This window comes from Salminus brasiliensis, chromosome 1 (assembly GCF_030463535.1).
Source record: "Salminus brasiliensis chromosome 1, fSalBra1.hap2, whole genome shotgun sequence".
Lineage (NCBI taxonomy): Eukaryota > Metazoa > Chordata > Actinopteri > Characiformes > Bryconidae > Salminus > Salminus brasiliensis.
Genome location: NC_132878.1, coordinates 52883163 through 52909260, shown reverse-complemented (window position 1 = coordinate 52909260; position 26098 = coordinate 52883163). Strand labels below are relative to the sequence as shown.

At 42.9% G+C, this 26098-nt stretch overlaps 2 protein-coding genes across 4 annotated transcripts in view; one reads left to right on the top strand and one right to left on the bottom strand.

Annotated features, from left to right (window-relative positions):
- usp24 (ubiquitin specific peptidase 24) overlaps positions 1 to 6317 on the bottom strand; it is a 60832-nt gene extending 54515 nt beyond the window's left edge. For 2 of the 3 annotated variants that reach the window (XM_072682548.1, XM_072682556.1), the window contains exon 1: positions 5921 to 6316. In XM_072682548.1, coding sequence (XP_072538649.1) covers positions 5921 to 6199 — 279 coding nt within the window. In that variant the 5' untranslated portion in view covers positions 6200 to 6316. Of the gene's footprint in view, positions 1 to 5920 lie in introns of all 3 variants that reach the window. The other variant, XM_072682565.1, reaches the window with a different exon arrangement.
- Positions 6318 to 6902: 585 nt separating this feature from the next.
- bloc1s2 (biogenesis of lysosomal organelles complex-1, subunit 2) lies at positions 6903 to 11084 on the top strand. The gene is made up of 5 exons (XM_072682577.1): positions 6903 to 7408; positions 8275 to 8391; positions 8814 to 8933; positions 9142 to 9246; positions 10368 to 11084. Exons 1-5 carry the CDS (start codon positions 7204 to 7206, stop codon positions 10397 to 10399), a joined length of 579 nt encoding a protein of 192 aa, XP_072538678.1. The 5' UTR covers positions 6903 to 7203; the 3' UTR covers positions 10400 to 11084.
- Positions 11085 to 26098: the final 15014 nt, after the last annotated feature.

Here is a 26098-nt window from a genome sequence, read left to right as displayed (position 1 = left end):
AGGGGACAACCTTAGCTTAGATGTTTTTGAAAAAGAAACCTGCTCCACCAAACAAACTATAAAAAAATGAGATAATAGTAATAATAGTAAACGTCACCATTGCTGTAATGTTCTCCTTACTAGGACGACTTCCACCATATTGAATCAGGAAGAGTCTACTGTGTGCTAACGTAATGCATCAGACCAATCTTGATTGCATGTAAATACATAATAATAAAATAATAAATAATAAAAATGGCTTTGAGTCACATTAACATGCTACAACTTACACCATAATCACAATTTGTAGGAATGTAGTATTAGCGAAAGTGAATTTCACTCATATTGTGCAGTCCTATTGTGGGTGTGTGTCTGTCTGCCTGCATGTTGACTTCTCAGCATTGCAGCGTTTGTTCAGGGAGGTGGGGTAACTGGAGCTTTAGTCGGTTACTATGTGTACCAGCCCTCTCTGGACCAGAGCATGGCCTCGGGATCAGTATTCCTCGTTGCACTATTTATAGCCCAGAGACCTGCAACCTGCAACATGCGAAGCTAGAAGAAAACAACAGGGCCTTGATTCAGCAAAACAACACGCTGCCACTAACTGACAGAAATTCAGCAACAGGACTTCAGCACACAGGACTTGGTGCTGGAATAGTACAGTAACAGTGTATTTCCAATGGCACAGAAAGGGAAATTAGTACTATACCCAGTTTGACAACTGAAAACAAAGTCAATTTTCAACAACAACAACAAAAAAAAAAATTCCTGGTCATTCTGAACAATTTTCTATCCATTCTTGATAAAAGGAAACCAGTTTCCATTGCAGTTAGTTTCAAATAATGCCAAAAAGTGAAACACGCCCAAGATTAGAGAAACATTTACTGCAACTCTGGTCCAATACCTAAAATACCCTATGCTCAATACATAGGGGAAAACCATTTAAAAAATTATCAACTGTTAAAATCATTATGATGTTAATGTTAGACAGTATCAGGAAACAACTGGTGGATATTTGGATATACACTATATTGCCAGAAGTATTCGCTCGCCTGCTATTGCAAGCATTTGAACTTGAGGGACATCCCATTGGATGCAGCTGCCCGGCCATGGAAACCCATTCCCATGAAGCTCTCTACACACTGTTATTGAGCTAATCTGAAGGCCACATGAAGTTTGGAGGTCTGTAGCATATGCGCACAATACGCCTCAGCCTCCACTGACCCCGCTCTGTCATTTTATGTGACCTACCACTTCATGGCTGAATTGCTGTCGTTCCCAATCGTTTCCACTTTGTTATGATACCACTGACAGCTGACTGTGGGATATTTAGTAGCAAGGAGGAAACTTTGCATCCTATCATGGTACCAGGCTGGAATTCACTGAGCTCCTGAGAGTTACCCATTCTTACACAGACGTTTGTAGAAGCAGTCTATATGCTTAGGTGCTTGGTTTTATAGACCTGTGTCCATGGAATTGACTGGAACACCGGAATTCAATGATTTGGATGGGTGAGTGAATACTTTTGACAATATAGTGTATATGTATATAGATATGTTCATATTCAATTGAGAAGAAAAAAAAACATTCCTTTTAATTGAAGTCAAATAAAAAGACAAAAGAGTCTATTAGTCAATTTAAAACATATTTTATTCCTGGTCATTTTATTTTCTAATGAGCGATTCTCAATCATGCTCTCTTTCCCTCAACATTCTGAACCTACAGCAGTGTTGCGGGTTGGGGTTTAAATTTAGCAGCACCACCAGTGTCTGATCAGGTCAGCTCTCAAACTTGAGGGTAATTTTCATGCTTGTGTAGGCCTCTAACATACCTACAGAAGAAAGACATCAATGTCCTACAGTGCAACAAGACACCATCAGTTCAAGCATTCAGAGTTGTTGGATTGTTGGGTGTTTTAAAATAAATGCAGACAAAAGCATTCACTAGTACGAAAAACAAGAACATGCAGAATTCTGTGCAAGTGTTGCTAGTGGAGGGAAAAATCTGTCCTACTCATAGCCTTGTAACCTGACCACTGTCAGTGCTCTCAATGAACAGCAATAAAAATCAGCCTTCCACGAAAACCTACCATGGCTGAATAACACCTACAACAACGTTGTCACTTATGCTAAATACTAAGCACGTCCTCTGTGAATGCCCTCACACTGGAGCTTATACACAGCTAAAGGCGAGCTATACGATTTTTTCACACACACATGATCAAAAAAAAGGAGTTACCATGAGTTGCCCTTTCCGAAGCAGCATCTTCTGGTCCAGCTCTCACCCAAATCACAAAGACACTATAAATGTGCTAGAATGTGAGTCATGAAGGCCAAAGGAATACGGAGCAGAAAGATAAGCAGGGTGGTCAAATACACTTGCATTGAGAAAGTGCACAATCATCGACGTCCACCAGATTCCGGAAGCTCGAGGTGAGCTAAAAGAAAGGAAAAACCTGCAGTGTTTAGAAAATAAACAGGCTCAGATGACGTCCATACGGGTCTTTCTTTTTAAAGCCAAACTACAAGGGCTGTCCACGGGTCACTTGTGTAGGTATGATGTGACCTCCAAATGACAACACGATAGCTCCAAACAGCATGCATCATAAACCAGGTCTAGAAATTACGCCAAGCTGGTGTTCACTAAAGATCTCTCACGTTAAGGGGGTCGTATGCTTAGATGTTTGTGTGACAGCAGGTCAAAAAGTCAGAAGCTGTATTGCACATCAGGACTCTGCTCATTCACTTTAACGTAAGCACCTTTGCTTTAGTTCTCTGTATTCCAGTAGTCCACAAAGATGGCTAATTCTAGAGGCCAGTTGAATAGCCAAATGAAGGCCAAAAACCTTGCAGTGCGAGTGAGAGGTCATCATCTACATTATCAGCTTAGTCAGAAGACTTCTGCCTCTTATTCTTGTGTAATTCTAAAGCCATTTATCGTCCAGTACAAAAAAAACCTTACTAGAATGAACTATTGACCTTAACAACTGCTGAAATTAGCTGTTAAAAATGTCTTAAGAATTACACAACAGTGAAAAACACACACTGTTTAATCATCCTAATTATATCTAAACAGCTTCGCCTTCACGGACCTTCAGAAAAGCACTGCCACCTACCACAAGGGCTGTGTTGGTTTACAGGCTGTCAGCCTCCCTTACCTGTGAAGTTTCACACCGCTTTAAATGGTTGTCCGTGCTCATGTGTGAAGTATGACAGCAGGACAGGGAGTCTGCACAGACTGCTAGTGACTCGATTACAGCTAATCATATGGCTCGCCACGCCATAAGAACAGGAAGCGTCACCTGACCTCTGAGGAAAAGGGAGGCTTTGTCTGAGCGTAGAGAGCATTTTGAGGCATCTCACGTTCTGTCAATGCAAAACATTCAGTTTATGGCAGGAAAATACAAGATGATGTCAGGGAAGGTAGCTGAATGATAGTCCACCTTGTAAATATGCAGGGAACTTACACGTGCATGTGAATAACAAGCAGTCTTCACGCGCATGGGGACAAACCAACAAACATGAATTTCTGGAACATAAGTACAGTGGCGGACATTTGGGCACCCATGGCCAAAATGATTGTATATTAAAAAGGGCCCCTCCCTTCATCCTCTCATTTCCTCCCACTTTACTCTTATAAGATGCATCCAGATCTCTAAAAACCATTGGGAGAGACCACGGGGTCTTCCTTTTTCAATCTATGGTGCTGTATTGAAAGCTTTAGACCCTTAAAAGTTGGGGAAATTAGTGGAGAACACTGCACAGTGTATTCTGGCCTGTCTGTTCATTCTCTGCAGTAGATGCAGTACTACTTGGATGAGGAGCATGGCCAAAATCAACTAGTCTATATGCCACAAGCATTGGGGACACAGTATCAGGCTAAATGTTACTACTCACTCGCTCGCTCACTCACTCACTCACTAGGACATAAAAAGCAGTAATAGGAGCTGCCGTTTCTGGTCTACAAGCAATGGAGCTTCTCTGTGAGGTGATCTGGTTAATGCTGTAACTTATTCGTTTCGTTCTCATGGTTTATTATGAATGAGAGTGGCAACCATGCTCTAGCTAGAATAGCCAAACCTTTTACCTCCACCACAAGCAGAGCCTTCCCCACTACATATGCACGAGTGACCAAGCATGTAATCGGTGTCGAGCACAGTTATGTGTACAGATGTCAAGCCTGGAAGTGAGATTCTTAATGCACCCTTGGTACACCGTTAACATTTTTTCACCTCTCCAGAGGTTAGGCCACTACTAACTGCTTTCTAAGGAACAGGACTAAGAATTCAATTCCATGCAGGCCACTATTAAGCACATGACTTGTGGCCCTATTGCCATTATTTTACTGCAGAGGCTAATACTCACAACGTGTAGGACAACAGAATATATGCATGATGATCAGCCCAGCCTCTCTAACACATTGTCAGCAGACTGAGCAATGTCTAATAACAACCAGTGAGATGCTTTCACAAGACTGCAATCGCAGCGTGCTCCAGCATGAACGGCTAGGTAGGCCTCATGCTACAGGCCAGCACTGTGACATTAATCACGACAAGAGTTCTGCTCAGTGGTCGGCTAACATGAACGCCACGCTCTTAGAGCACTCATTCCAAAGGACTCTCTAGACAACCGCTCACCCGAATACCAACACTTCATTCATCAAGCTGGATTGCCCAACAGACACAACCAGGGACCCTAGTATCAGTAAACCTGTATAACATTGCCCCTTGATGGCCTCTGTTATCAGCTCCATTAACTGGCCCAGACAGGATCACGGTGCACGAATCCTCAGAGGAGATCTGCCAGTGATCATAACAAAAAGACCCATCATGCAGATCTCAGCCCTCATATCAGACTAAAGGTTGCCACATACGCTGGGGTCTGCAGGTGATGCTCAGTGCAGGAACACAGCACACCAGGAGCTAACAGGTTGTCTCACAGCACTAATAAAAACGGCCAGACTTGTAAAAGGAGTACACATGTGGGTTCGTGTTGCAGCTAACCTTCAGACACGATGTAAAGGTCTAACAACAGCCCATGTTGTACAACTACCGCCCTTAGACATGCACACTGTCCGTACGGCGTACGCAATCCGTAGGATCAGTATGATCAGATGGCTAGTCTCACACTGACACTTCACACATGGCCAACCTTGAGCATTACAACGACGAGTTGCGAGAGGTGACCGTTCAATAACCCGGCAGATAAAATCACGCACATGCCTGCTTACAGCCACACACCGCTGCTGCTGCTACTGCTACTGCTTGACAGACAGCTAGCTAGCTAACTAGCTACCTAGCTGACTGGCTGGCTGGCTGGCTGGCTAATAAGCCATCTAGCTAGCTAGCTAGCTACATCTATAGGGAGCTGTGTGGTGGTTGATTCAGTCATGTAAATGGTGAAAAACCACCCGTTTACTCTGCTGTAACAAGTGCAACACGCCTAGCCAGTAGATGTAGGCTCGCTAGCAAGCATGAGAGCCCCCTCCCCCCCAAAAACTCACTGGTTAGCCGCCACCACCACCGTTACTACCACCACCACTACTACCACTACTACTACTAGCTACGGCAAATGCCAGTTCTCTGCCGCCCGCTGTATTTATTAGCACAGCGAAGCCTAGCTAACGTTAAATGTCATTTCCTCACAACTCAGGGTCCAGCTGTTGGATACATATAATGACCAGAAATGCTTTATCTGCCAAATGTTGGGCGTGTAGCTCCTGTTAAACGGTGTGTTTAGCCAGTTAGCCGACAGGCAGCAGCAGCAGCGGCGGCAGCAGCAGCAGCATGCCGCCACTTTCTTCCCTCCAGTCTCTGACAGCCACTCTGAGCCGTTCACTCCACAGTAATATGTGCGGTCATGCTAACTCGACTCTCTGCGAGGTGAAAAGCTGTAAAGCTGGCCTGTTCACAGCTCGTAACGCTTTAGCATGGAGGTCTTACCTCGCTTTCCACCACGTCGTGATAAGCGGGCGGAGGGTCAAACCCACCCGTGCCGGTCCTGCCGCTGTTTTCGCCGTCTCCCCCTGGGCCGGAACCCGGGCTGGGGCCGCTCTCCATCGGCTCGTAGCCGTAGCCGAGTCCGGGGCTTTCGTTGGTGAGGAAAGCCACAGCCTCGTTGATGTCGTTTTTGGCCAGGCGAAGGGCTTTCCGAATGGCTACCGGGTCTGGAAAGCCCATGCACAGGAGCGTCGTCATGTGTTGCTCTTCCTCGGTCTCCATGGTTAAAGTGTGGGGATCCTCCGGACTTCAGTAAGGAGGCGAACAGCACAGACCGCTGGCTGTGCATGCCGCCATGTTTACAGTCGGTGGTGTCCTGTCACGATGGGGAGAGGAGTCCCATCATCATTACACAGCGGAGGGGCACAGGCGAGAGAGAGAGACCTGTGTGATTTTTTTTGCAACCGTCAAAATGTGTAGTTTGAAGTAAGGAATATGTGCGCCTTTAAAAACAAATGCAAAATCCAAAACTATTTAAGATCTTCCTGCTGTTGAATGAGCAGGCTAAATTATTCGCTCTGTTATGCCGAAGAAAAAATATTTATATATAAATAAATTAATAAATAAATAAATAGTTCAAATGAATCTTTTCCGTTGCAAATGTTCCTATTCCAACGTGTATAAAAATATCATGCAACATAAATGAGACTAAATAGATGAGTAGAATAGAAACTCGCTGACACTCACATTTTAATGCACGTTAATATACAACAATAAATTCTACATTTTATGATTGATAAAGGTTAGATTAAACAAATATTTCATCTTTATGTTGCAATCGCAATTGTTGACGTTTATTTAGCTAGCTGCATACAAATGGGTCGTAGTGAGAGGGCTTTTATTTTGAAAGAACGGAGGCCGCGAGTTTTTCCGGTTGCTAATCTTGACTTCACGAAGTCTACCTGCCTGCCTTCGAAGCGCCATTCCAGCCTCAGCCATACACTGAACAGAACTGCACTTTCAGGCTTTACAGTGTTATAAACATGCAGAATCACACTTCTAAACTCACACTGCGACAAGTCGTTAACAAGCTGGCAAATCCTTTCGATTATATTTTCAATAAGTGATGTCATTTTTTATTGGATGAATATATCATATATTTATTTTATTTATCTACAATGCAAATTCTTTGTAAATATATAAATATATATATTATTGTGTTTTAATTGACTTAAATATGTTTACAGCGAGCTTTGGGTGTGGTCGTGAAGAATGTGGCGAGTCACATGTTACTCGGGTCTAGTCATGTGATGGTGGAAGTGAAAATGGCGGCTACAGGGGAGAAAGCAGCTGCTATGGACAGTATCATGAGAGTACCTGCACCTCCGACAGTGCTCAATCTGAGGACCGATGCTGAACAAAAGGAGGATGTGGGGCCCGATGGGGGGACCGAAAATGTAGCACCAGCGCCCAAAAGGCCCACCAATAACAGTGAGTGCTTCACCATAGCGCTTAATCTAGCAGCAGGCTAACTGGATAGCTACAGCTGGGGTTTCTTTGCTGTAGTGTGTTTCCGCTTGTTGTTCATGATCTGCCATATAAAATGAGACAGATGTGACACGATTTGAATAAATATAATCATATTTCTCCATTGTCTTAATTGTTGTCATCCCTTCATCCTCACTGTTCTTTTCCCTCTAAAGAATGAAGGTCTTTAAGTAGCAGTAGAGAGAGAGAGAGAGAGTGTGTGAAAGGGATCAATGTGTTGCACACGCTGCTATTCAAGAATCAATCACCTTTGGACGGAGGCCTGTGGGTGGAGGTTGCACATCTGTACTTCAGTACACCACCCCACAGGGCTGATGACCGATACCTGCCAGCACACAGAGATTGAGCAAAAAAGTGGACCATCTGGGGGTCCTGAGGACCAGGTTGAGAACCACTGCTCTCTGTGTGCCCAGTTTCAGAAAGATTTATGAGTATAAATCAACAAGCACTTGAATAAACATAGCTGGTCCTTGAGTAGCCTTGTGGTTGGTGTGGTGCAACAGATAACACCACTACCTGCCACTGAGTTACCACACCATGTGGGAGGCTGGGGTTCAATTCCCAGTCTGGGTGCAGAGACATGCTGCGCTACACCAATAAGAGTCCTTGGGCAAGATTCCTAACACTACACTGACCCACCTGTGTAATACGAGTAACCTTGTAAGTCGCTCTGGATAAGAGCGTCAGCTAAATGCCACAAATGTAAATGTAATGTAAAATGAGTAGTCATTTTTCCCAGTGCCCAATAAGAGCTAAATTCTCTTTTGACTCCCTGGCATTTGATCCTTTGCTGAACTTGTCTGTTGCAGATGACGGTGGTGTGGAAACAGCAGAAGAGGCCACTGAACCTGCTGAACCTGACATAAATGAACTCTGCAGAGACATGTTTGACAAAATGTCAGTTTTTCTTCAAGGAGAACTCACAGGTACACACCTGATCTGCACTTCCAGGCTAAACGGAGCTACACATGCACAGGTTTAACAGAGCCTTTTGGAAAAGGATACATGAGTCATGAACAGTCAGTGTCGGTGCTTTTGTAGTGTAGCTTACATGCTAAATTTCCTAGTGTTTCTTAGAATTATGCAATCTTTGATTTGCTAGTTGTGTTACTCAGTTTGAGCTGGTGACCTTGAGAACAGTTAACATTCACTGACCACACTACACTGTCCAGACTACACAAGTAAAGATAAAACGTCTGCATTTAAAAATGGATTTGGTGTCCTCAGCATAGATTTAGGAGTTTGCTGGCATGGTATTTTGAGTTTACAGTATGCCAAATGAAATATTATTAAATTATTAAATATCTTTTTTTTTTGTTGTTGTTGTTGTTGTTGTTGTTGTAACCAGCCACCTGCGAGGACTATAAACTTCTGGAGAACATGAACAAACTCACCAGTCTAAAATACATGGAGATGAAGGACATATCAATCAACATCAGCCGCAACCTCCAAGATCTCAATCAGAAATGTAGGACCTTTACTTGAGACCACGGCTTACCTTCATTTATGAATGCATCAATGGTTCCAGATGACCTCTACTTAAGTACCCAAATAGACCTGGAATTACAGTAGTAGTATTGTTGTTGAACATATTCTTAGTATGTGACCAATAGGTCCCACTTTAGACCACACGTATTCTCATTTTTTTGGAATTAGGATTTGGTTCTGTTTTGCAGATGCTAGCCTGCAGCCGTATCTAGACCAGATCAACCAGATTGAGGAACAGGTCACAGCTCTGGAGCAGGCAGCGTATAAACTGGACACATATTCCAAAAAACTGGGTAAGTGCAGTGTGGTGCATAGACATTATTTGATCTCATGCTTACATGCTGCTTTATTGTGTGTATAGACACAGACTAGCATCACATGCATGTGTTGAGCTCGGAGCCTGCCTGAAATAATCACATTATCAAGTTGTACCACTAGATGGAGCAGTAAGACCAAACAAGGCACTCCGGTCAGGCTCCAAATATGACTTTAGATTGGATTATGACGAGTATGTCTTTTCTTGTCTAATCAGATTTGTATTAGAAATCATTTTAATTAGCATTGTTTACATTTACATTACATTTATGGCATTTAGCAGACGCTCTTATCCAGAGCGACTTACAAAGTGCTTTGCTATTTACCCAAGAAAAGCCTTAGCTAGTTAGAATAGACCAATAATTCAAAGGCTACCTCTAAGCTTAGACATTACTAAACACAAGACAATAAGGTGACCATAGTACTCTATTCGCTATTCGTCCAAGTACTCTCGGAAAAGGTGGGTCTTCAGTCTGCGTTTGAAGACAGCGAGCGACTCGGCCGTTCAGACACCCAGGGGAAGCTCGTTCCACCACTTCAGTGCCAGGACAGAAAAAAGCCTGGACGCTTGTCTTCCGTGGATTTTGAGGGATGGCGGGTCGAGCCGAGCCGTACTTGAAGCTCAAAGGGCTCTTGGTGCGGATCGGCTTTTGACCATTGCCATCAAGTACGGAGGGGCTGGTCCAGTCTTGGCTTTGTAGGCCAGCGTCAGGGTTCTGAAACTGATGCGGGAAGCAGCTACAGGTAGCCAGTGAAGAGAACGCAGCAGTGGAGTGACATGGCTGAATTTAGGGACATTAAAGACGACCCGTGCCGCTGCATTCTGGATGAGTTGCAGGGGCCTGATGGTGCGCAGAGGGAGACCAGACAGAAGAGAGTTGCAGTAATCAAGTCTGGAAGTGACGAGAGACTGAACAAGCACCTGGGTGGCCTCTCTAGAGAGGAAGGGTTAAATTCTAATCTAATTCTAATTCATACACTGTGCTTTTGTTCTACTGGGATCGTAACTGAAACTGGACAGTCATTTGTTGCTGTGTGTTACTGATTTTTCTACTACAGTTAGGGATTTGTTAATGTTCTGTCTTGTTTTTAATTCCAGAGGCAAAGTTTAAGAAACTAGAGAAGCGGTGAGATGTGTGGTGAAGTGGAGGCTCAGAGAGGACACATCCGCCCTGCCTGCTTCAGGAGGCTCCCCAGCGTGCTGCTACTTCTAGCATTAGATGGTTCACATTAGGAGCCTGAAACGCAGTAAACCACTTGTGTTTTGTTTGATACACTGATTATCATAGTTTCTGGCTTTGGCTCACGAGTCTTTTCTAGGAGTTTGGCGGAGGGGACCCACAGCATTGTCCGCTGTGCAACATAGAGCATGGACGATATGGCGTATGGGGTGGTAATTATTATTATTATTATTTTTTTAAATAAATAATAAGAGGTCACATATCCATGCCATGCAGTAGCCCTGCAGTTGATCAACTGAAGGAAAAAGAAAGCTGTGTTCTGACAAATCAAGCCAAGTCCTCACATTTATAGTCGGTTCATGAAGCATGACTAAATGCTCTTCTTGTATCTGATTTTCTATTTAATATATTCCTAAATACGGTAATTAGATGAATCTTTGTTTCTGTAGCAACTAATAGAAAAAACATTTTTCTTATGGCCTGAAACCTGCACACGTTCCTGTAATTGTCTTCGTATTTGAAATGCTTGTATTACTTTTTTTTTTCTTTCAAAAACACTTGCTTGTATTGTCCGAGAGGAGTAAAAACTTTATTAAGACTAACTCGTGAAGTAGCTGTTGTTCTTATAGTGGCCCCCCTTGCACTATGCACCTCACCAGCAGGTGGCAGACCGAGCCCATACTATATTTTCTGTCTGCTGCTCAACCTTTCACCTTGTTTTGACTGCTAGCTATGGTCTACAGTTCAGAGCCATGTATGGTGAGGTGCTTATCTAGCGCAGAGACTGCGTTTGTGCATGCTGTGTTAAAGCTCTTTCCTCTGGATCTCGAACATTAGGATTCCCGTCTTAAAAACACAAGCTTGTGCAACAGTTGTAGTTTCTGGTCATATTTCTGGTATATTGTCACATAATTTGCAGTTTGCTTCACATGCCTGACCGTGTCCACATCAGTAACCTTACACCCAGATGGCTAATTAGCTGAGAAGAGTGGGTCAAAGTTCAGCAATTATTCTATTACTACACGTTCAGCACTCCTGGCAGTGGAGAGCAGGCAGTGAAATGAGCTTTGAGCATGGAAACCCCTCAGACTGCGACATGCACACTGAGTAGAGGACCCTTGAGAAAAAGGGAATTGAGTACAGCAACAGTAAGCGGGCATTAAGGCCTTGTGCAAACCCACTTAATGTATATAGCTCTTAATATATAAGTACTTCTCTTATTTTCTTTTGCACAGATTTACATCAAATTCCTCTTTAAATTGTGTAATTATTTGTTTTATAAATGTACAGTTACTGTGTATTAAATGCCTAAACTTATACTTTTAAAATATATAAACATATTAAAATATTCAGATGCAGCTTAATTTATGCACTGATCAAAGTAAAATCATTTAGAACTTTATTATTTACTTTATTTATTATTTAAAGGCTCTCTCTGTATTTTATTGGCCTACATAATGTTTGTGAGAAATCCTACCGTTCTAAGCTCAAACATGAAAAATTGGCATTTCTTACTCCTGGGCTCCCCCTACAGTCTGAAAGTGTCTACAAAGTCAGGACACACTATTCACATGCATTTTACAAGCTGAGAGATACAATAACGCAGACTGACACAGATGTTACGCAGTTCTCTTGAGTGCTGCCTTGCCCGCTTCGTCAAAGTTACATAGTGCAGTAGGAGGCGTGCTGAGCCCAGGGAATGATGGGAGAGGTACAAGTGCTCCGCAATGCTGCTTCGACATTTGACCGTTTGTAATTTGACACTCACCAGTCATGCAATCACCGCTGCAGCCATCTCCATGTCATCTGCTGCCCTGCTCATCTGGAAAAAGTTTTTGGATTAAACTCTAGAAGACCACCCTCTCAGCTAAATGTCAAAACGTAGCAAGCAGCTCTAGGAAAGTTAAGGGGGTGATGAGCAGTGATTAATGTTAAGATCAGTTAGCGAGCTAGATTCAGCCTTTCTGAATTAAACAAATCTGACCTTTTCCATCATACATTCCGTTCTGGTTTATACTGGTCTCATGCTAGTGCTGGTGTAGTAGTACTGGTTGGTCAGCATACCAGCATTGAAAGTACAACATATGCTTGTTTTTTTTACTGGTGACCAAGTCCTAAGTACCCCGACTTGCCTGTCAGCTGCCTCTGCTCTATCAGTACATAAGAGGTAAAAGATTCCCTGCAGCTCTTAGGTATGTAACTAAAGCTTTTAACATGGAGTGTTTGAGGTGGGTGGAAAGATACTGACCTTTTCCCTGCGCAGGGGGTCACGTCTTCATCTTGCACTGCTTTTTTGATGGGCAGCACTGTTTCTGAGACCTTTATTAGATTTCCCCATATGCACTTATAAAAGGATACAGTTGGAAGTTTGGGGGGGTCGGGGGGATCTTGGCCAGAGTACCACAGGTCACAAATACACTCTTCCTGTGTGTGTGTGTGTCTGTGTAGACCTCCACTAATCAGCGTTTCTGACAGGGCAAATCATGGTCCCCTCTGAGATCAGGTAATCATGGCTGAGTGGTACTAAATGCTCTTCGTGCCTTCGGGGCATTTATTAAAGCCAGCTAACTGCTAACTCACCTCTAGACCAGTAAGGATTACAAGCAGGATTTGCTCTATGCCATCATTCAAGCTTTATACACACACACACAATTCCAGCATTACCTCACTGACACTGACTGATACTAAAAAGAGGTGTGCTCTGCTCAAAACACGCATGGAGCTTTGATTCTCACTGCCAGTACAAATTTATGTTCATGAACGCCCCTCACACCATTTCACACACATTTAGGGAGGGGGGTGGGGGTGCGGTGTATCTGCGAGAAGAGCGTTTCGGTATTGATAATGGCAGCCGGCCATTTTAGCCGCTGAAACATATTACTGCACCACAATGTGACACGCATGAACTCCCACTACCTCAATACATATGTCTCCCAGTACGCATTAGTAGGAACCCAGTGTTCAATATGTCATGTGCAGGCTTTACGTGGCAAAACTGTTGTGCAACACACTGAGAGGCAATGAAAACGCAGTGGAGGGGAACAGGCCCGCTGCCTGTATGACCCCCCCCAGTTCCCTCCCTCCATCTATAGTCATGCTTGTGCTGTTTAATCTGGCTCGATTCTTTTGGCTTGTGTCAGTGCACCTGGCTCGATTCTGAGCTGAGTGGCACAGAGGTCCATGCTCGCTCTATCTCCATTTTAAACTCACTCCAGTTTCTGGGTAAAACTCAGTGATTGGATGTGACTGAAGGGTCGTGAGGTCATTCACTGTGGTCTCATTTCACAGGCCTCCTAGTGGCTATTCTGCTGGAGAAATGGAAATGGACCGGTTAGAGAAATGGCAGCTACTTGTGGGGCTGTGGATAGGGGGTTAAACAATTTAGCAAGTTGGGTTAGTAAGGATTCACAAAATTCATCATTCAATTTTAGATAATAAAGTGGTCAACTGAAATGGGGAAAATAGGACTTGTTAGTTGTTTTATTTTAGGATTATAAGAGCTCAAACATTTTAATGTAAAATAGGAAACAAAAGCTTTGCCTGAAAGCTGTTTTCAGGCCTCTTTCTAACTTTTTAAGGCCAATGCGGTGGCTCCGTCCTAACATTTAGGCTAATGTTCTATGATACAATGAAAAGTATTGCTACCACTTGTTGACCCCGAGTGCTATTAAATAAGTGCACGTGTGCATTTTGTGTTTGTTTTTACCAAAACAGATGCTACATATTTACTGTTTTACAAAGAACATGTGCCACTAGGGGTGTAACAGTATGGTGTATTCATGCTGAACCATTTCTTTACGCATGTAACAGTTCTGTGCGAGCAGAAAGTGAAGCATATACACTGAGAATACACAATAAGCACTATTAGGGTAAATTTGGTCATTTCACAAATGCATGCCCCCCCCCCTGCTTTCTCTCTCCCTGTCGCTGCATGAAGAGAGTGACCTATATGCTCAACCTATTCTTATCTGACCTTTTCTATTATTCCAGCTCATGAATTCATGGTGGATTGGATAAGGATGGTGTGTCGGTGTTTGGAAACACTTACTATGTAAACATACTAATGTTTACATTAAACTGCTTAGTTCAGTACAGGCTAGCTACCTTTGGGAACTACAAGACACTAGATGGAACAAACTATCAAACTGTCTGAACCTGGGTTGGACTTATAGTTGTTGTTGTTGTTGTTGTTTAGAGTGGGGTGAATAATAATAAATAATTTAACCAATTTTGCACATTCTGCTCTATTAGTACATGAGGTAAAAGATTCCTTCCAGCTCCTAAGTATGCAACTAAAGCTTTTAACATGGAGTGTTGGAGGTGGGTGGAAAGATACTGACCTTTTCCCCAAGCTGAGGGTCAAGTCTTTATCTTGCACTGCTTTCTTGATGGGCAGCACCCTCATTAGTACATTTTGCTGCTCATTACACTACAGGCTGTAGGAGCTAGCACTAGCTACCTCAAGGGGAACTACACAACACCAGCTGGAACAAACTGTCAAACTTCTCTGGCCAACATAATTGCTTTTTTCTTGTACCGAATCATGAGTTCCAACCTGCAATGTGAACCAAACCTTAGCTTTTGTATACCGCTACACCCCTGTGTGTTACAGATCCAAACCTAAAAAGCAGACAGTAAAGGAATATACACTTATTGATGGCTTATGTCATTGCCTTTGACTGGCAAGAAGTCTAGGATAGCAAGCTCTGAAAGTACCTGCTAACACTAGTGTTACCTGTTGCATCTAAGGAGGAAGCCCACTCGCTCGCTCTCTGTCTCTCTCTCTCACGTGTTGTTGACTGTTAAAGCGATTATCAAGATACATTGTGAAGTAGGTGTGAATTGAACTACTGTTGAACTGAACCACCATTTAACTACTACTGTCAGTATCCTACACTAGAATCAGTGATCCCAGAACACTTATCCCACCGCCACACCCACAGGGGCTTTGGAACGTTGACGAGAAAGGCCACAGCACATAGACAATAAGGCTCTCTTGAGTTGAGCAAGAAACTGACCACAACTGGTGGGAAATGAGTAGAGTTTATGTGAGTGAGAGGGATTTAACCATAAACGGCCACTAGACTCTTTCACATCGGCCTGATACAAACAGCAGGCATTGTTCACTCCACACCCACACACACAAATGCACACAGGCATTCCCAACTCAAGCCCCCACGTAAACCTCAAATTTAGCGGAAGCAGTGGATGCACCAGCTGGGATTTCAACTGAAATTCTCACAAAGTTCATCCAAACTGGGACTGCAGTGTCACAACCAGATACTATGACAAGAGGCCAACCAGTATGCAAGGTAAACCGAACATTATGTGTGTAAGAGTGTTTTTGGAAAAAGAAGGCAGTGGGATTTCTTCAGTCATGCTTTTGTCCATTGAACTCCTCTGTAATGGACTCTCCAGGTAGTAGTGTGCAGTCCATTGTTATTGGTTTGGGCTTCTGTAAAGGCCTAATAACACAAATAATACTCGCTAACAGCCCTTATGTCAAGCAACACACACCTGATTACCTTAGTAACGAGCGGTCATTCACAACAGCAGTCTCTGAGCCTGTCAGAAAGCTTGAAGGCCCAAAAAATTGATCTTTTGACATCAAACATGAAGAGCAATGTTTAAACCAATATTTTACAATTGTCCTTTCTAAATGTTATATATATATATATATTTACCTAGCTCCTGCTAGCCCTGCCAGCCATCATAGTATGATTCTAGTCAAAGTGGCTTACATTCCTATGCTTGTCCATTTGTCCTGCTTTTTACACACCTTCAAGAACTGACCTGCTGTTCACCTGCTGCCTAATACAACCAATCTCTTGACAGAGGCCACAGTAGATGATCATCAGTGGCCAATTGGTGTATGGTGTTTGATCCTGGTCTCTGTGTGCATAGTAGCACATGACTGTGTTTGAGGTTTGTCCTTGGCTGCATCCAGAAACAGTTAAATGGTCAGAATTGTTGTATATGTACTGCTCTATGTAACAGCTGTGGTTGGCTGGGCAGTACTGGAGGTGTGCTGAAAGCGAGTGTTGTGATTGGCTCAGTTCATCAGTAGTCAACATCATATCTAAAAGGGATCAGCGGCCCAATCACTGCTCCTTCAATCCATTCCGCCTGCTCCTCTCCTCTACTTGATTCATTCACCATCTTCCGGGGTAGGAGAGGAGCAGGAGTAGCAAAAGTTTCTGGAGGTAGCCCAGGTCTCCTCACTAGCTCATCCCTGCCATCAGTGTCCCCACCTGTGCCTTCTTTGTAGCCCCTCCTTCTCGTTTATCCTCTCAGGTATTCCTTGTTGTCTTTGCCGTTCTTATACCCCAGTGTGTGCAGTTAGTGTTTGCCTTGCAGGAACTATATTTCTGATGTTATGGATTTTTCTGGATCATGGTGGGCCAGTCCTCGTTAGTTTTTGTAGTTTGTGCCAATCACAACTGTTTGTTTATATGTAATGTAAACAAAATAATAACAATTTATTTAATAATAATTATTTCTAATTATGGTACAAGTTAACCTCAGAATACAGGGACAAAATACAGTGCATGACAAATGGAGCATATGATCCCATTAAATACCTCATGCCTTCTAGAGCCTTTACTTACAGATATAGTAGCCAACGTCATTATTCCACTTTACCTGTGACCCTGCCTCTCCACCTGCTCTATCTGAGCTTCTACATAGTCGGCTTGTTTCTGTCACCGGCCAAAATAACACACTGATGCTGAACAATGAGCAAAACTGATGCATGGCTTTGTTGAGTATTGTAAATTATTACTGTTACTGTTGACGTGATTTTTTTGAGCGTACAGCTGTTGAATGGAGTCTCTCACTCTGCCTATGTGCACATCTAGTTGACAGAGCTTCCTACAACCATAGCTTCTCACACAAGAAATGGCAATGGCAATCCTGTTAGGGAGTTAGGGAGTTGGGACTCATAGTATTGAACAAGATCTATTAACCGTTTGTGTGTTTGTCCCTACTGTCCCTACCCAAATCTATGCCCTTACCTGAAAGGCTTGGCTGCTGATGGGCATATCATCCCAGTCCCCTTTGTATCTCCATTTTCAGTTGTGTTTCACTGTGATAATGTGAATCTGGCAGTTGTGCATTCTATAAAAACTACAGGATTAATGGACCAATAGACCTTTCTGCATGCCAGTGATATGATGTGCGGGTGTGGCATTACTAACATGTGTAATTATTGCTTTCCTGAAGCCTGCTTAATATTTTACACTTTAACATTTGACATTATTCAAGACCGAAAAGTGAAAGAAATGGTCATTTGACTAAAATTTGAAGTGTTCCCAAATGGTTGATGGGCGGTGTATCAAATTTGCATCCGCACAGGTATTCGTGAAGATCAGAGGCCTTCATGACTGATGTGTTCGAGACCAGAGGGATGAAAGGGAGAGTAAGTGCACTGCTCTACTGAAACGTGCGCTTGTGTGTTTGCACGTCTGTGGTGGAGAGGAATTACGGGAGAATTCCTGGGTTTCCTCTGGGAGCGTTTGACCCCGGCAGGCCCCCCAGAGACCCACAGTGTTGGGATAAATAAACACACATAAATCTGAGGCCATCAGGGCAGCCGGGGGGCCATGTGTGTGCTGGGTGTGCGCTGGAAAACACACTGAACTGAGATAACAACAGATCCAGCATACATCAATATAGTGAGTGATAGAAAACAGAAAGTACATTTTACAAGCTGTGTGTGTGTGTGTGTGTGTGTGTGTGTGTGTGTGTGTGTGAGAGAGTGTTTAAAGGAGCATTATGAGTTTTAAGTCTATGTGTGATGTCCATATCTGCTGAATGTTAATCTGCAGACACTCTGCTGACCTCTGCTGTTTGGCCATTAGACATTGAGACTATTGGTGTATACACAGTGCCATGCAAAAGTTTAGGAACCCCTGCTCTGTTAGATGAGTTGAAGATGATCTGATCTCCAAAAAGCATAAAGTTGAAGATGACGCATGTATTTATAATTTTAAGCAAAATCACTTTTTTATTTCTGTCTTTCACAGTTTAAAATAATAATAATAATAATAATAATAATAATAATGGGCCCAATGCAAATGTATGGGCACCCTGCATGGTCAGTAGTTGGTAAACCCCCCTTTAGCAGGTATCACAGCATGTAAACACTTTTTTTGCATTTGCTGAGTCACTTCTTTCAGTTCAATTTCTATGGGATTCCTGAGCCGTTTTACATGCGCTTATCTGCTGGGGTCAAGAGGGCCAACCATCAGCCTGTGTCTCTTGAGGTAGTTCACTGCGGATGTTGAGGTGTGTTTAGCATCGTTATGCTTCTGTAGAAGCCACCCATCAGCTTTTTGTACACTGAGGAAACGGCTACCTGAAAGCACTGCTTTCTTTCTCATAATCTTCTTCTAGCTCTCTCATGCTTTGGCTATGTCAGGTAACCCCAACATTTTATTACATTTACTGTACTATAATATGATAAGCAAGGTTACTTTACTTTACATCTTTTCCAGTTTCAAAATGACAAAAAAGATAATAGACCTATTGATGACAGGGTTGTGGGGTTGATTCCCGGGCTCGGCAAGCTGCCACTGTTGGGCCCTTGAGCAAGACCCCTTACCCTCTCTGCTCCCCGGGCGCTGGACTTGGCTGCCCACTGCTCTGAGTGTGTGTGTGTGTGCTCACTGCCACTAGTTCACTAGTTCTTTTCATCAAATTTTGCACCCTTTCTTCTCCAAACATACCTTTACATTTACATTTATGGCGTTTGGCTGATGCTCTTATCTAGAGCCTTATTAGATGGGTAGCTCCAGGGACTCTTATCCATGTGTTGTGGTGTATTTTTTTTTTCCTTGCTAGGCAAACAAACCATAGTCTACCACGGGAAAGGCCATGTTGTTATCCACTATGCAACACCAACAAACATACCTTAGCCCGTTGCGGCCAATGTTGTATTTTAACCTTATCAGTCCACAAGACTTGCTTCCAAAATGCCTCAGGCATGTTTAGCTGTTCCTTTGAGAACTACTGATGCTGCAATATGTGGTGAGATGCGGGAATGATGAATGTTGATCCATGAAGGTCATATTTTTGCAGGTATCTCTGCACCTCCACTCAAGAGTCTGCTAAACCTTTCTGAAAGTCTTTAGTATTTTTGCCTGTCTAGCAATCCTACAAGCAGTTCTCTGTAGTCTTGACGCTGTGATCATCTTCCTATAGCAGAACACTTGCCAAAGAATTTACTTCTTTTTCTAGTTCCATGCATCAGCAAGGTTCCCTCCCTCAATAATCTCCTTATATCGGAAATCTGTGTAAATTTTCTTTACAATATTAATATTACTGTCAATGTAACTTACAGTTTTACTCTAAGCTGCTGGAACTACTTTTAGCAAAACACAGCTGACAATTCTACAACCATATTTAAGAAAATGTTCAAAGCTTCTTTGCTTTAGCTTTTCTTTACTTTGTAAGACTGTAAAAGCAGATCGAAAGAACGCACACCTTTTCATGTTGTTTTGCTTTAACACACAAGAAACTACTGAGGAGGTTTCATAGTTCCTGGACAGCAGGGTAGCTGTCCATCGGCCTAGAGCCTGAGGGCAAGACCTGCTGGATTTTTAGAGAGGATGCTGGGATGTTGAAGACTCCTGAGGCTTTGCACTCTAACCAAATGCAGCTGACCTGTGCTTCTAAACCACCTCCAGCAGCTTCTGGAGTTCGAGCCAAGGCCCAGTGATTGGAGACATGCCATATCCCACACAGGCAGATAAACAGCGAGGCAGGGAGGCACTGCTGTAGCCATCCTGCTGGACACGGGGTGCTGGAGCTTTTGGACGCTGGCCTCCCCATGTTGTTTTTCCGGAGGAACGAGGGGGTCCAAACACTCACTGTAATCCAAGGCAGTCAGTGTTCTGATCAGTGAAGACCCCCTGCACTAAAGCAAGATCATTATTCATCCACTTGCTTTATCCAGTTCTTTTTGGAATACTTTGCCTTTCTTCACTTGCACTTAGCGATTAGGTTTTTTACAGTCCTGGCCTTGACCAGTTTTGCCCTCCTTGCTCACTTTTTTCTCTGGAAACAAGTGGGGGCTAAACCATGTGTTTCAAATTCTGTGTTTTGAAAAGTGACAAACCATGCAAAGCATGAGAAGGGGAGCACTCTCAGGGTGATCCTTACACTGTGTGTTCTCAGTCCTCAATACATCTTTGAGTGTTTGAAATGTGGTCCATTTAGCTTGATCTCACTTGGCAATAGCATTTTGGATGCTCGGAAATCTGGAACATGGTTTTTCAGTTCTTCTGAGTTCCTCAGTAATATCTTCTGACAGATGTTAACGTGTACAAATCATTCTCCAAGAAATCCAATAAGGGTCCAAATCAATTTCCTGCATATTGGCAGACAATGAAGGAAAACAGAAAACATTGACCTTGGATGGAACTCACTGTAGCTCTTATCAGCCATAACACAATTTTGGCCATTAATTGAAACACTCTGAAGAATATGAACATCTATTCCCTTAGATTAAGTATTTACTCTCGCACTCAGAAGCCTGCATCAGCATAATTCCATGATAAGCAAATGTGGTAATTGTAGGCACTGGAACTATTTTTTGGGCTGGCCTTGGCTTTATGTATTGGTAATGTTTGATAGCACTGTGAGATCTGGAAGGTCAGCCTAAGCCGGGGTTACACTATGCGATTTTAGTCCTAATTCTTTGTCTGACAGAGTCTGTTTTGGTTGGCTCTAGTCTGCATATCTTTTGTCAGAGAATCGAGTAGTGCGTGAAGGGTGTAGCCTCTGATTTTTGGCCTCCTGAACAGGTTTCAGACCAGTCTGAGTATATCAAATATTTTTTGGACCCGACTCTCAGCATAGTCTAGGAGTCTAGTACTGTATACTGATCAGCCACTTTTTCTGAATGGGTCCAATTGGTAACCAACTAGACAGTTTCTTGTTTCAATTTTGTGTGCCACCTTAAATGATGCAGCAGCTACATTCTGGAAGATATATATCTTCAAGATTTATATAAGAGGCCAACATCTGCCTCATACGTAGGGTATCCTCAAATATGTGCTGTGCTACTCACCTCCAACTCCCTCTGCAGTCTGTACAGACCATGCTGACTCTGCCTTTCCACCCATGACCTCACCAAAAGGCGCTTTCACATTTCTCAGTGGAAATGGTTGCACAAATTTGCATCTGGACATTTTTTTCATTTTCCATAAACAATAAGTCCTGTGGTGTACCCCAGGCTGTACTCAAAAGAAATGTTTAGGAAAGAGTGAGGTAGAATTGTTGCAAAGCCTATGACACCTGTTGCTTAAAATGCATAGCAAACTGTTCCTCTATTCACTGCCGAACAGCTGGCTGCTCTACGTCTGCTGCCACTCGAATCCAACCATGGAGCTCCGGAGCTCATTGTGTTGTAGCTTCAGGGGAGTGTGTATGGTGCAGAAATAGCACTCACTCTGCCTGTAAATCTCCACACACAATAGCTTGCATGACAGAGGTGTCTGAGAGAGAGAAAGACCACGGCCTCCCAGCGCATCGGATCACCCCCTCCCACTTTCTCTCTTCCTTTCTTCATCTCCAGCCTGGGCTCCTCTACAAGGCCTCGTAAATCAAGGCTTCTGAGAGAAAGAGGGCCCAGCGCATGATTCAGCCATTGAGACGGCAGAGCTGTTCCCACCGTGTGATCTTTCGCAGCATTCCATTTGTTTGCTTATGTAGATGAGGCTGATTGCTGTGATGAATGCTGGGTACTACCCACAGCATCTGGCCATAAGCTCTTCTCATCCTGGCCATAGTGGGGCGGCACTGAGAGGAACAATGATGGGACTGCATTCCTTTAAGGATTCACCCCTACTTTTAAGCATTAAAATGTAGCATATTTGCATAATAAGTTGGTATTAGGTTAGGCTAAAAATATGACTGGCTCACAATTGCAAGCTTAGAGCTATTAGGCCGGATTCATAAAAACTGTGCTATTTACAATGTTATGGTGGCAGTTACAGCCACTTTTACATGATTTACATGACTTCAGTAACATTCAATCAAAAAAAATAAAATGGAAATGTTAATCAGATTATACATATTAACCTCCTGAGACCCGGACTTTTGCTTGGTGTGCATTTTAATTTCTCCTATTTGGGATTGGCTAAAAGCAGAGGCTAAAAGAGAGTGTAATTCACCACAAATTTGCATTGTAGATATGTAGATATCTCACCAGATACTGTGAGCACAAACTTGGGTCACAACAGATTATGCTTTCCCCTCTACACCACACTGCTCTGCCCACAAACACCTGCTGGTGAAACCAAGTCCTTCATATTCCTAAAGATTAAGACTGCAATAAACATTAGCAACATTGCAATAAATGAAGGCTAAAATAAGACTGTTGTGAAATAAACTTATTGGCCTTGCTGAGTTAATAAGAGCTTGGTGCATATTCTGTATAAATCACAGTGTGGCCTACTGACACAGTCTATCAGCTCATATTGCATGGCCATGAGACCTCTGCATCCAAAGTTTCCCATTGTGGCTGCCTGACCCAGGGTTCAAAACTTTCTACTCATTACATGAACTGAAAAAGAGTGGCAAATCATTTGCACATGGCACAGGCCAATTACATTCCAGAGCTCCACACTCTGTTCATGAGTCATGACGTCATGCAAGCTCCAACTTTAAGTAAGAGTGATTGTCATGGGTGTAATGGACACGACAGGGTGATCAGCCATTGAAACGTTAGCCCAGCAGGGCGTAACACCACAACACGGCAAAGACCAGAGTGTAGGCAGGAGGTGCTAAGGAGCTTTGAAGAGTTTCTGCTTTCTGTCTCATTGCTATTGCTATGCCTCAGCTCCATTGTGGCTGGCCGAGAAAGTGTCTCAAAGGAAAAATGGCTGGTAGAGAAAACGATTCATCAAAACGTCCATTTCTTGTGATTTCGTGGGATTTGTTGATGTTGATTTACAGCCCTGGCTGTAGAATCGTGTAGGCTACAGTGTTTTAGATTCAGACACATGGAACAGTTTTTCCTGGACGGACAGACACACGCACTCACACACAAACACATGGAGATATGTTTTAAGCCCTAAATACAGTCCTCTTTCGAGAAAATGCAATGCTGTGTTCTTGACTGTAAAGCTATCCCCATGTCTGCTAGTGTAGTAGTGTAGTCTAATGTAAAACATGTTGTCCAGCAGAGTGATGACATGAGAAGCTTGAATGTTCCAGACCTCATACCCCACACCACATTGAGATCTCAGTGATAATGGTCAAACTCGGTCCATGCGGGAACGAGCGTGAAGGATATACACTGAGGCTCTTTCTGAGGCTCCCCGACATGCGTCACTGGACAACAAAGCAGCGCTTCATTAGCCCACTGTATACAAGACCTTCTTTAAACACACTGCCCACGCTCGTAATCTGTAGCCCATCTACTCCCAGTGGCCCATGACTCCACATTCTGGCCAATGTTATGGGTTATCTATGGCAGCATGAAAGCAGGGGACCAAATTGGCCAAAACACACTATTTTAGGACTGATTAACCTATCTGACATAACAGCTCCATCAAACACTGTCACATCATCCCCTTTACATATGCAAATGCATCAACTCATCAATATATCAATAGATATGCGTTTACTCGATGAATTAACTATGAACACTAAATCACATTTAAAGCCAAACTAATGAAAACTGACTTTTTTATACCTTGTTATTTCATGCCCCAGGTCGTATTAAGCCCAATTCATCAAAATGATCCAATTTAAAAGTCAAATATCTTGATTTTCCATAATCTTCCATCAAAACATATTGACTTTTGATAGGCCTCAATGGCTCAGCCTATGTCAGCCTAGACATTGTGCCTGCTGTGTCGTGCACATGGCTGCTAAGCAAACTTTCCAGATGAAGACACTATGCCACAAAGCTCAGAACATGGTTCACAAATGGGCAGACTTGAGTATGATAATTGGATGAATGTAAGACCCCGTTTACTCCTGATCACTTCATGTATCTGGTATCTGGAGTGTGTAAGATTTTAGCCGCATGAATTTACACTCTGTAGTGAAATGCATCTTCGCTTAGTCAGAAAAATGGTTTACATCGTGGAGAGACGGATATATTTACACTGCTATAACATGTGGCTCAACTGTGTCTCAGACCACCTCCTGAAGTGGTTTTAGTGATAGGATTTGTATCTGGTTTAAATGAGTCTTGAGTGTGTTTACACTTGCATGCTGGCTTACATGTGGCTTGGCCTTATCCAGATATAATCCTGATACTCAAGACACATGAAGTGAGCAGGTGTAAACAGAGTCTAGGTAATAAAAGGAGAAAGTGCCTGTCTGACTTTGAAGCCCACACTACTCAATTTTTTTGCCAGATCTTAAAACTGATTTGCCCCTTCTCACAAATTTGCAGTGATTTTCCAGGTTAAGAGCTCCATCAGACGACTGAAATAAGAAAACTAAGAAGAATAGCAAAGCGAGGCACAGGGCAGCACATGTCCAGTGGACTGCTGAGATGGATGAGCTGCCAAATTTCTCAAAAAAAAGGACATGACTGTACTTCACTTTACAATTGTAAGTCAGCTGTCAGTTTGTAGCAATGTGTTACTTATTACTTCCAGCTCCTGCTTAGGAATATACAATAAATATTCTCTGCAGTTTCCCAAACACATCTTTGTGAGGTGCAACATTTCTATTTCTTTTTCTAGATCTTTTTTTTTGTCTTGTAATAATGGGATTGCGCTGATTTTCTCGAGATTATATATCTTGAGGATATTTGTTACTTGTGGCTCTTTTTTGCGTGGTGCCAGCCTGATCGTCTAGTGTTTGCAATCTTACAACAAAAAGACAAGAAAGTCACTGAGGTAAGTAAGAGAGTAAGAGATGCTCTTCAGTATTAAAATCTGTTAGGACGGAAACAGTTATGTATTGTAAGCCTGGTTTATATGGTCTCAACATCACTGCTCTGTGTGGTTGTCATATACCTTGGTTGTCACTGAAAAAAACCCCCAAAAACAATCAGTGTCACTGAAGGTAGGCCCCACCTGGTAAGGCAGCATCATGCAAGAATTAGTATTTCTTGCTCCTGGGTTCCCCTACAGCCACCCCTAAAGGACACGGTGTACACATGCATTTCTGGGAAAGCTGAGAGATATGGAACAGTCACTGAAAGTGAGAGAAGCATGTATGCCTAAGCTGTAGAGTAATATTACAGGATTTTACACTAATATGACTAGGTAATATGGACGTAATTGTTCCAATAGGGATATACAGACCCCAAATGTCCCAAGTGCCATAACTTGCTCTGTAGAATAGTCAACAGCACTGTGCTATAAAGGTTATAATAGTAAGTAGTAGAGAATAAGGATAGTTAAAAGTAGTAAAACCTGGTGAACTATCAGCTTATAGATACCCAGCAGTGCCCATGCAATCATGTCTAACAGTTGCCAGTACTTGCTAACTCAATCATCTCACACGGACACAAATCATGTCCTGATGAGGGACCCTGTGATCAAAGTCAAAAGAGTAAGTCAGAGCCTGAGAAAGGGCCAAGCCATGGTTAAGGTACAAAATGTGCTCTTGATAGATAGCCAACACACTACAAACGGAGTTCATTTAGAGATTTCAAAGGCTCATACTTTCAAGTTTG

What these genes read in the sequence shown, in the direction of transcription:
- bloc1s2 (XM_072682577.1), top strand. Translation starts at nt 7,204, where the DNA reads ATGTTACTCGGGTCTAGTCATGTGATGGTGGAAGTGAAAATGGCGGCT. An exon ending in CAAAAGGCCCACCAATAACA is followed by an intron (nt 7,409 to 8,274) that starts GTGAGTGCTTCA and finishes TGTCTGTTGCAG; the next exon opens with ATGACGGTGGTGTGGAAACA. An exon ending in TCTTCAAGGAGAACTCACAG is followed by an intron (nt 8,392 to 8,813) that starts GTACACACCTGA and finishes TGTTGTAACCAG; the next exon opens with CCACCTGCGAGGACTATAAA.